Source organism: Arachis duranensis, chromosome 2 (assembly GCF_000817695.3).
Source record: "Arachis duranensis cultivar V14167 chromosome 2, aradu.V14167.gnm2.J7QH, whole genome shotgun sequence".
Classification (NCBI taxonomy): domain Eukaryota; kingdom Viridiplantae; phylum Streptophyta; class Magnoliopsida; order Fabales; family Fabaceae; genus Arachis; species Arachis duranensis.
In genome coordinates, this window is record NC_029773.3 from 92,453,065 (window position 1) to 92,464,249 (window position 11,185).

At 28.9% G+C, this 11,185-nt stretch overlaps 2 protein-coding genes across 2 annotated transcripts; one reads left to right on the forward strand and one right to left on the reverse strand.

Moving 5' to 3' along the window:
- The first annotated feature begins 19 nt into the window (after nucleotides 1-19).
- LOC107476375 (germin-like protein subfamily 3 member 2) lies at nucleotides 20-862 on the forward strand. The gene has a single exon (XM_016096168.3). The coding sequence runs from the start codon at nucleotides 75-77 to the stop codon at nucleotides 759-761; it is 687 nt and encodes a 228-aa protein (XP_015951654.1). The 5' UTR covers nucleotides 20-74; the 3' UTR covers nucleotides 762-862.
- Nucleotides 863-2,489: 1,627 nt separating this feature from the next.
- LOC107476203 (uncharacterized) lies at nucleotides 2,490-5,517 on the reverse strand. The gene is made up of 5 exons (XM_016095968.3): nucleotides 5,293-5,517; nucleotides 3,988-4,250; nucleotides 3,669-3,880; nucleotides 3,210-3,477; nucleotides 2,490-3,062 (listed from the first exon to the last, which is right to left on the reverse strand). Exons 1-5 carry the CDS (start codon nucleotides 5,384-5,386, stop codon nucleotides 2,769-2,771), a joined length of 1,131 nt encoding a protein of 376 aa, XP_015951454.1. The 5' UTR covers nucleotides 5,387-5,517; the 3' UTR covers nucleotides 2,490-2,768.
- Nucleotides 5,518-11,185: the final 5,668 nt, after the last annotated feature.

Below are 11,185 nucleotides of genomic sequence, written 5' to 3' on the forward strand. Positions count from 1 at the left end.
TATAAACTCATCTCACTCTCATTGTTCAACACACAAATTATATCTCACCAAATTAAAGGAAAAAAAGTTTAAGAATGTTCTCACAAAACACCCTTTTGATTTTCTTTGCTATTTTCTTTCTCCATGTTTCCACCATCACATTTGCCTCTGATCCTGATCCAGTTCAAGATTTTTGCATACCACACCAAAAGTTATTAGGTTCCATGAATGCATCTCATCACCATGGAATTCCTTCCATTCTCCCATGCAAGAATTCATCTGAGACTACGGCTACTGACTTTGTCTTTTCCGGCACGAAAGCGGCCGGAAACTTCTCTGAAGACGGCATAGCCGTGATATCCGCCAGCCTCGCGAACTTTCCGGGTCTTAACACACTCGGGATGTCATTCGCGAGGGCGGATATTGAAGTCGGCGGGATAAACCCGCCGCATTTTCACCCTAGGGCAACGGAATTGGTGCATGTTGTGGAAGGGAAAGTGTATATAGGTTTTGTTGATTCAAGCAATAGGGTTTTTGCTAGGGTTTTGGAACAAGGTGAAGTTATGGTGCTTCCAAGGGGATTGGTTCATTTCATGATGAATGTTGGTGACAAAATTGTAACAATTTTTGGAAGCTTTAATAGTCAAAACCCTGGCATGCAAAAGATTCCTTCTGCTGTTTTTGGATCTGGGATTGATGAGGAGTTATTGCAAAAGGCTTTTGGATTGGATTCTAAGCAGATTGGAAGCATGAGAAGAAAATTTGATCCAAATTCAAAGTAACATGCATCATAATAATAAGGTATTAGAAAATGTTGAGATCAATGATGTTATTATTAGTTAATATATAGTAGTGATCTATTTTGTTTTGTTACATTTTGAAAGTTCATATGACTTATGAGTCATAAATCTTGGAGTCTCTAAGTTTTGTTACTTTTTTTTTTCTTTTCTTCAAGAGTTTGTGTATGTCTACCTCTTTTTCTTCTATAAGTTCTTATTATAGTAATGGTATAATAATATTAAAGTAATATGTATATTTTTTTTGCATATAGTTTTATATTTTTTAATTTTTATATTAAAAATGATCAATAAGAAGTGAGAGGAGATAAAAAAATATTTTATATACTATAAAAGAATATACAGAAGTGTATACAAAAAGTAGTATAATAAGTATATCTTTTTCTCTATTATAAAACATAAAAAATACTCATTTTTACTTCTCTTCATAATATGAAAAAAAAATGTTTAATTATTCAATTGATTCTTATAATTTTAACAAATTTGCAATTAGATATTTACAATTTAGAAATTTATAATTAGGACTCTAAATTAGATAACAAAAATGTTTGATTAAGTCCTTTCTAACAGTTTCTCATTAAAAAGTATGAAATATAATTGTAATATACGTTTTTGCATCTGGTATAACTTATAAAATATTCTAAAATATTATAGGATTATTAGATTTTTTTTAAAATGAAAGATGCTACTATAGTAAAAAGCTAATTAAAAATTTGATGAAGCTATAAAAATTAGCAAAATAATTAAAAAATGTCAATGTCATCCTAACAAAAATCACAGTATCTTTAGATTTTAAAATGACAAATTTGTCACTCACACATACCACCAACTCTAACTTTTTAACAGAGAAAAAATAAATAATAAGTAAACTAATGAACATATTCATTCTGTCCTACATATAAAAATATTTTTATTAGAATTGATTAGTTATTATATATATTTTTTAAAATAATGCGTAGCAACTATAATTTTATTTTATTGCTAGAGGCCAGATTGGAACATGGAAGCAATTTAATAAAATAAAATAAAAGATTCAGGTGATGATGGTTTGAAGGTTGTGTACTTGTTGTGTTCAATAATGTTTAGAAGATGATGATCATGATTGATGACATAGGCGTGGCAACAATGTGCCGCAAACTTTTTATTTGCCACAATACTTTATAAACTACAAGTCATCATAATTCATAAGTGTTTCTGCCTAGTGAAGGACATCATAATTCAAAACAGAGACATGATTAAAATTGAAAAAAAAAATCTATAATGTTATGTGAAACCAATATCTATTTATTTAAACAATTAAAACTATATCAAACCAACCGGCAATTGCCACCTACCAAGCATGCAAGCAGAAAACTTTGCATATTCAAATCCTCTCCAAAAATTGCATCCTCATGTTGCACATTGAAAAGGATGTGTTTGGTTTGAGAAAGTATTTTAAAAAAATTATGAAGCAAACAATAAAAATTTTGAAATTTTTTAATTTGTATTTTCTATTTTCATTTATTTTATCCATAAAATTCTGGGGGAAAAAAGTAAAATTCCTTGTGCTCTAGCAATTTTCAAAGATTATCAAACTCGAATTTGTAGAGGTTAGATAAACTTATACCCTAGAACTCAACTCAAAAACTCAATTTAAATACCAGAAACAGTAAGCTCTTGAGAGTTTGATAGCCTTGATAGTTGCTAGTTACTAATAATCATGGACAATGATCATCACACTCATCAAAAAGAAATTCATATTTCAAATCAATTCAGGTTCATAGACTCAATGAGGCTATAGAGAAACATTTCAACTTCTCTTTCAATATGTTTTCAAACAACAGATAGAATTCATGTTTGAAAGTAACCTGATTCTCCCTACAGCTATGTGTACTCAATGATGTTTCAATGTACATAATACATTTCACTCTAATCAACTCTCTGAATTCTCCGATAGGGAGAAGCCGAATCTCGAAGCCGGAACAGAACAGCCAATAACCATAACATAGAAGCCTACTTTGCACCTAAAAGTGACTTAATGATAGTATCACTCATACCATCAAGATAAGGGAACAAGTGACCAGATCCTTTGAGTTCATGATACTGAATCCAGGGAAGGTTTTCGGCGATGTATCGTTGCACTATAACAGGCACCATCAAATCTTCCTCTCCATGCCAAAGATGGACAGAACCTTCATTATTTGGAAACGGGTTTTCAAGATCCAAAGGACTAAAATCCCATTTACCGAATCCGATATTTAAGTCACGGTGGAGAGTCTCGTATTCTCCTTGCTGTCTTGCCTGAGCCTGTAGAAACAAAGTAAAAAGTGAAATCAAGAACTTTGGTTAATTCTCTGGCAAAACAATCACCATAAACTTTTATGACTATAACCAATATAAATTATTTTAGGTCACTAAATTGTAGCTACCTAAAGGCTTGGTAATGATACTTACCACATGACCCTTTTTATTAGACCAAATTGTTGAAGTAAGCTCTTTATCTTGACTTGAAAGGATATCTGTATTATTATAAATTAAACTTAATCCGGGGAACCATTTTTGAGTGTTCCACCAGTAAGTTAGCCACGGTGTGTAGTGAGCAACACGAAGTGTCCATTGATCTTGTAGTAATTGTCGGTAATAGGCTTCGTTAGTTAGATTTGCCGGAAGATCAGGCCACCAGTAGTTGACAACTGGGGCTAAAAGAACTGCACCTGCCAGCCTATCATCACCGAAATAATTTTTGTTAGCTTGACATAAACTGAAAGGCCGACAACTCTGTCTCATACCACCAACATGACAAGCAGCAGATCCAGACATGCTAAAACAGAAAACAATAAGTTGACCCCAGTTTCTGAGACAAGGTTTGTATCTCAACAGAACATCAAAAAGGCAGAGTAGTATAAATCATACCTGTGAGGTATGTACTTAAGGCACTTCCAAACAACCTGTCCTCCCATGGAGAAACCAACCACATAGAATTTTGATCCTAATCCAAGCTGATCGGCAAGCTCTTCTACATCTAAGGCAATGCTCTTTATTGTACGGTTGGGATCAGGATCGCTTTCACCGTAACCAGGTCTGTCAAAAGCTACAATGTAGATCCCCAAGTCCTCAATAACATCCTGCAAAGAAAAAAGAACCCAGCTTAGATGGAAATACCGCAAACTACAAAGATACCATAGAATGCTTACAAAGCCAAGCACACAAAAGAGCAATGAAAAGTAATTACAGGTGAAAGCTTTTTGGCAACCACGGCATCATGCCTGCAACTATCAAAACCATGTATATATATGAACTTATACTTGGCTGCATCTTTTGGAACACCGTGCTCTTCGTATGCCAAATGTCTTCCATCTCTTAGTTTGATTCTTGATGCTGTTACAGGTGGGCCATCAGCAGTGCCACAAATCTTCGGGGGAGGAGGTCGAGTAACTTGATAAGCCCAAGCTAGAAACCCAATCAACAATACTACCAGTGTTGTTCTAAGGATCCCTACAAGATTTTAAAGCCGATTTAGGGAAAAGAAAATAGCATTTGAAATAGAAACAAATAACATCTTCCAGACCATAATCAAGCATAACAAATTAGTCCTTTAAAAATACAAGAATTCATGAAACAAATTCAAGAACAACTAAGTCTTGCACACTAGGCAAAATTGGCTAGATGAATCAAACAACATCATAGTGTATCATGAATCATATATGTGTTTAAATCATTTATATCCAAATTAGTTTTAGTAATTTCTTAAGTCTCCCTCTACCTCTAGCTATAGGACTCCCCTTCGAGCTTCGTTTAATCCACTCTCTTAATCGAGCCTCAACAAGCCTTTTCTGAACATATCCATACCACTTAAGATGGAATGATTCAACAATCTCTATAATCTGTGCTACCCAAAACTCTCTCAGATGGAACGATTCAACTAATCTCTATAATCCGTGCTACCCTAAACTCTCTCGGATGGAACAACTCCTAACCTTTTCTAGTCTAACCCTTATCTCTCCACCATTAACCAACATCTCTAAGCACCATTAAGACACAAATCAATGTCTAAATATATATTAGAGACTTAAATGAATGTATATTTCAAATAATGAATGTCCAAATTGATGTTTGAATTAGTTAGATTAATTTGAACTGTTGCAAATACACACACATAAATTGCATCAAAGCAAGTAGGGAAGATCAATCCAACCATACAAATGAATTGAAACATACAACAAACTTAATTATATGCATCCAAAAGCTTAATCTACTACGCCTAGTTAACCTTATGTTCGGTAATCCTACTACTAGAGTTAACTATTCCATTTCTAATTTTCTAAATTCTCAACAGTGAAACCACTTTAAGGTATTTTCTTACTGCATTAGTGATCATCAAAAAGGTTAACCCAAAAGGTTGAAGAATCATAACCTTAATCATCAACTGATACAACTTGGCATGAGGTAGAATCATAGAACCGATTCCCCAAAAAAGAAAACTTGGCCTAAGAAAAATGAGAATTTTGTATTTAGAGAAAGTGTGAAGGATTTGGACCTGAATTGAGCTGAAGAGAAGAGGATTTCTTTGACTTTCTGGTATGAGCCCTAGCTGATGCAGCTGAGATTTTTCTGTTCACTGGTGTCGCCATTGTTGAGACTCCGAAACCCAACAAAAATCAGAAAAATTGAAGAATTGACGTAAAGTTGAAAAATTTTATGCAATATCGAAGGTAGAGACAGAGATCTGGAAAATCGAAAGTGGAAATTAGCATGGTCTAAAACGCCGTCGTATTTACCATTTCTACACTTAGCTAATAATTAATAATAATTATAAAAAAAATTTAATTAATTAATTAAATCTACAAAATGGAATGAGTTCAGCAATCAGCATCGAAGAATGATTAATTTTTAAATGTACCAAACATTGAGAAGTAATGAAATTTTAATGAATATACATGAAATTTATATATATTCTCCTTCCTACGGGGTAATTGATTTTATTTATTTTTTGTTTCTTAAAATAAAATATATTCAAAAAATGGATTGGTGGGCTGAGGTGATTCCCTTATTTTGGGCCCAAATAATGTTATTGGGCTAATATATTAAGCATCACAATCTTCTCTGGTGAGTTAATAATATGTCTAACTAACTTGGTTGATCGAGTGAGCAACTTATTCATTCGCTTAAACAAGTGACGAGAGTTCGAATTTCGTCAAGTACATGCAATAATTTATTAGTTAGCAGCAGACCCTTAAATAAAGTTCAAATTTGTGACGAATGTCTACTTATTACAAATGTCATTTGGTTAAATAAGTATTAAAAATTTTGAATTTTACAATAATTTATTAGCTAATAAAAAATCGTTAAATAAAATTTCAATTTGCAAAGGATTAATTGTTGATTTATCGGATTAAAGGATACTATAAAAAACAAAAAAAAAAGAAGTTAATAATTCATTATGTTTTAGTAATTCTCAAAAGTTTAATTCTTGTCTTGGTCAATGGATGAATAGACACTTAGTAGTTTTTTTTACTCTCTCTCTCTCTTTTTCTCTCTCATTTTGACTTACTCATAGATTCTATATAATTATTTAATTTCCTTACATAAAACTCACAAGTTAGTAGACTAATCTACTACTAATAATCGTTTTCTTTTATTTAATTTGCAAACCTAATGAATTTGAAAAATTTTGTGTAATCTAGAAGCAAGTTCTATCAAAACATTTTGTATCAGCACCAACTTTGAAGGATTAATATCTCATTATATTCTTTAACCAAAATTATTATCTTAACTCACATATACACCTAACCTATATATATTTCCTTTAATTACCTCTACTTTGATAATCTTTATGGAACACACATGCATATACCACAACATGCAATTAATATTACACAGTATTTAAATACCATAATCACATATATAGAAAAACTAAGATAAAAACTTATTATTATATAATGTAGGTTCAAATACTAGTCTCAATATATAGGCTACATAAGGCTATAGATCTATCTTTCTTAGATTTGCTTTTACCATGTTAAATACACAGGTAAAAGGAGTGAAAATTGTAGCTCTGATCGATACGATAGAAGAAGAGACAACACCTTTTATAATCTTTAAGAATAGTGCATATGTAAAAAGTAAGATAACCCAAAATTTATGTGCTGAATAACTTATAAGAATTTAGAATAACTTAGCTTATTGAAGAGTATTATAGAATTTGGATAATTTTTTTATTGGAGTTTATTTTTGATAGTTATAAGTTAGTTTTAATTATTTTATGATTAAATTTGTTAACGTTATAATCTTTTATTATCAGTTTTAGTAGTTTATTATTCAATTTTTTAACCAACTTGAGTTAATCGAGTGATTGACTTATTTATTAAGTAAATGTTTAAGAAGTTTGAATTTCATTTTATGCATGTCAAAATTTATTGGCCAACACTATTTTTAAATGAAATAGTTTTTATCTTATTGGACTAAAAAATTTTGTAAAATAAAAAAGTTAATAATTCATTTGTTTTGATAATAATAGGCAAAAGTTTAATTTTCAGTTTTTGTCAATATAGATAGACACTTCATTAATACTTTCTTCTTGCATTTTAACTCATAGATTCCATATAATTATTTTGTGATTTCCTTGCATAAAACACACAAGTTAGTAGACTAATCTACTACTAATAATCCTTTTCTTTTAATTGCAAAACCTAATGAAAAATCTATAACGTATATATTTTTGAAAAATAATCTACTAGTAAATTTAGAAATAAACTCTCTCCTCTCCTATATTTAATTCCCTGTTAATTAATTATATCAAGAGGGAGAAGAAGAGTTAAACGTAGGGGTGTGTATGGATCGAGTGAAACCGAGTTTGATGTGATTTGGACCCGACTCGAAATATATATCGGGTCTATTTATTAGATCCGAATTCGGTCATAGACCCGATGAAATCTATACACTTTCGGGTCACGATTATACCGAATAAAAAGCGGGTGAAAATCGGGCCGTTAACATTATATTACCTTGATACCTTCTTGTAAGTTAGCATGTAAAAATATCCAAATTTTCAAAACTCCAACCATTATTTGACATGGTAAAATTCACTTAGAAAAATATAACAAGAACCAACTCTTCTCTAAAATTAAAGCATAACTATAATCAATACTAATATTGTCTAATAACACCAAATATTTAAATAAATACAAATAACACAATATTATGCATTTTAAACATAAAATATTAACTTATAGTCTTGTATATAATGATAATAACACAAAATATTAAAGTTTACAATACTTAAATTCCACGTAATAATAGTCATTATCCATCACTAATAACACAAAATATTAATAGTGTATGATGACCAAACCACGAAGACGTTTTCGGGTGACCCGAACAATGGCCCGAATCCGACCCGGAACAATGACTGAGTCTATTTTTGATACCCTTACCCGGTTTTAGACCCAATAAAATCACACCAAATTAACCCCTAAAGTGTTCGGGACCAAGTCGAGTCTTCGAACCGAGTCGAACCATTCACACCTCTAGTTAAACCGAATTAAGGTTTTTATTTACTAAAAAAGTGAAGAACTCTTTTAAAGGAAAGTCATCATCATAGATAGGTGTTATTAGTTTAGTTTAAACTGGTATATTTGTGTGGAAATATTTACTAACTAAAAAAATTAATCAAAATATAATTAGATTTTGTTTTATTTAATATTCAATAATTATTATAATAATTAATAAATATTAAACAAAGTAAGACAAAATCTTCTTCTTTTAATTTAGACAGTGGATTTTTAAGTCTCAAATTATGGAAAACATAAAAATACCTCACTAATCTTTATGCCAATATAGATACCATATCATGCAATTACACATTATTTAAATATTACAATCATATATAGTAAAACTAAGATGAAAAATTATTACATAATTTAGACTTAATCCCCTCCCTACCTCCCCCAATAGGCCACATAAGTCACAAGTCTATAGCTATTTTTCTCATATTTGTTTTTACCATTTTAAATACACAAATTAAAACAAAAGCAATGAAAATTGTAGCTATGATATGATGGAAGAAGACAATAATGATAGGGAACAAAAAAAGAAAGTATGCAATAGTACTCTTTATTTTTAGAAATAATGTGCATGTAAAAATAAGAATAACTAAAAAAATATATATAATAGTACATCTAAATCAATCAAAACATTACGATTATTCGATTAGAGTACTCTTTGTCTTTGGAAATAATGTGTATGTAAAAATAAAAATAACTAAAAAATATATGTAATAATACATCTAAATCAATTAAAACATTATACTATTAGTTGATTAGAATATTCTTTGTCTTTAGAAATAATGTGAATGTAAAAATAAGAATAACTAAAAAAAGTTATGTATGTGCTGAATTACTTATCATAATTCTGAATAATTTATTTAGTTTAGTATTTAAAAGAACATAGAAATCGCTTTAATTTGTCCACAACTTGTAGAATGATTCATAAGCTTTCTATATTATATTCTAAGAGCACAAATTAAATGCCTAAAAATATGTATGAATGAACATGCTAAAGTTTAATTTGTGAATATATAATTATAGTGTTAACGAAATTTTTTTCATAATATTATAAAAACTGTTACATTATAGTATTAGTGATTATTATTGTTGTCTTTAACCAATGACTCCTAATATAAAGTTATATACAAGGGAGCACGATTTGAATAAGTTTTAAGGCAAAATCTTTTATTTGATGTAAATACTAATTTTATTTGTGGTGTAATTTAAATTAGATATTTTTTTTAGATAATCTAATTTAATTTCAAGTAATTTGAATTAAATTGAATTTATGATTTTTTAAATTAAAAAAAATGATTGCGACTTTAAAGTATGAGAAACTAAATCAATGTGAATATATAATATATATAATCCTGTTGAATATCCGGAACTAATAAAAATCATTAAATTGGAAACATATGCAAGCAGAATAATCTAATTAAATGATAATCATTATTGAGTTTATAACTATCATCATTTAAATAGAAAAATAAAATATTTAAATTATGATAGTTACATCATATGCAAATATAATATTTAAAACAGTAATAAAAAAATTGTTTAGTCATTGTTAGAGTTTAAAATGATAACTATAATAACCACCTAAATAATTATGTATAACATTTTAAACATGCATAACAATTAATTAAACTCTATGCTAATATATGCTTTAAAAAAAAATAGATATAGATTCTAGATTTGCCTTAATCATGATCATGCATGCCTTGCCTGCAAATTGATAAGAACACAAAAATCTGCTCTGGTCTATATCTATCTATCTATATGTAACAAAAATAATGGATTCATATGATTCTAAATCAGGATTCTTTTTTTGCCAAAAGCCATTTCAGACATTTGATATGTAAGTTTCACTGACATTCCTTCAAACATTTATACACACAATATCTCTGGTGGGGGGGCATGGTGATTGGCTACTCTAATATGCAAGCACGGATATAATAAATTTCAATAACACAAATAAATAATATTTTTATTATGGGGAAGAATACTTTGTCTTATTATTCCAGCGCATAGATGATTATTATACTCTATGGTGAGGTACCATTATTATATCAAATGTCCTATATATGCTTCATTCTTTGTTTTATTTGTAGCTTCTCTTTTTGGAGGGAAGAAAAGTGATTTATTGATTTGGTCGAATGTCATGAAATTATTTACTCCAAAAATTTAAATTAATAGTATTATGATTTAATTTTTAAATTGGACTTAAAATTATAATTGGATCAAAAATATTTTTTTATAAAGATATGAATTTAAAAATAAAAATAAATTTTAAATCATATTTACGTAGAATTTTGTATATATTTTATACGGATTTATATAATTTTTTTAATTTATTCTCTAATTATTATAAATAAATGACCTAACACATATTCTAAATATATTATATATCTATGATTTTTATATTTTTTAAATTATTATTAACTTAAATTATTTGAAAAACAAGGCAAATAATTATCTTATGTACTAATAATTAAACTGTTAAACACACTTAATGTCAGAGTTTAGTATAAGTAAAATCCAGATTAAATATTATTTATCTTTAATAAACAAAGGATGAAGTGATTCAAAACAAACTTTGAAAAAAATGTACCGTAATCACTTTTCAATTGGGTAAAATTCTCAAACAATATTTAAAATATGTGAACTTCAAACGTTATGAATTTGATATTCTTAATATCAAATTGAGTAATTTGAGCAAAATGTTTGAAATGTGCTAAAGATTAATAAAGACTTAAAAGTCTTTAACATATTATTTGGTTGACTAATTTAATTCATTTGATATTAACTTTTTTCTGTTTTAAACTTACCATCGAAAAATCTTTTTTAGTTATAAATATTATAAAAAATAGACTTATGAATAAAACA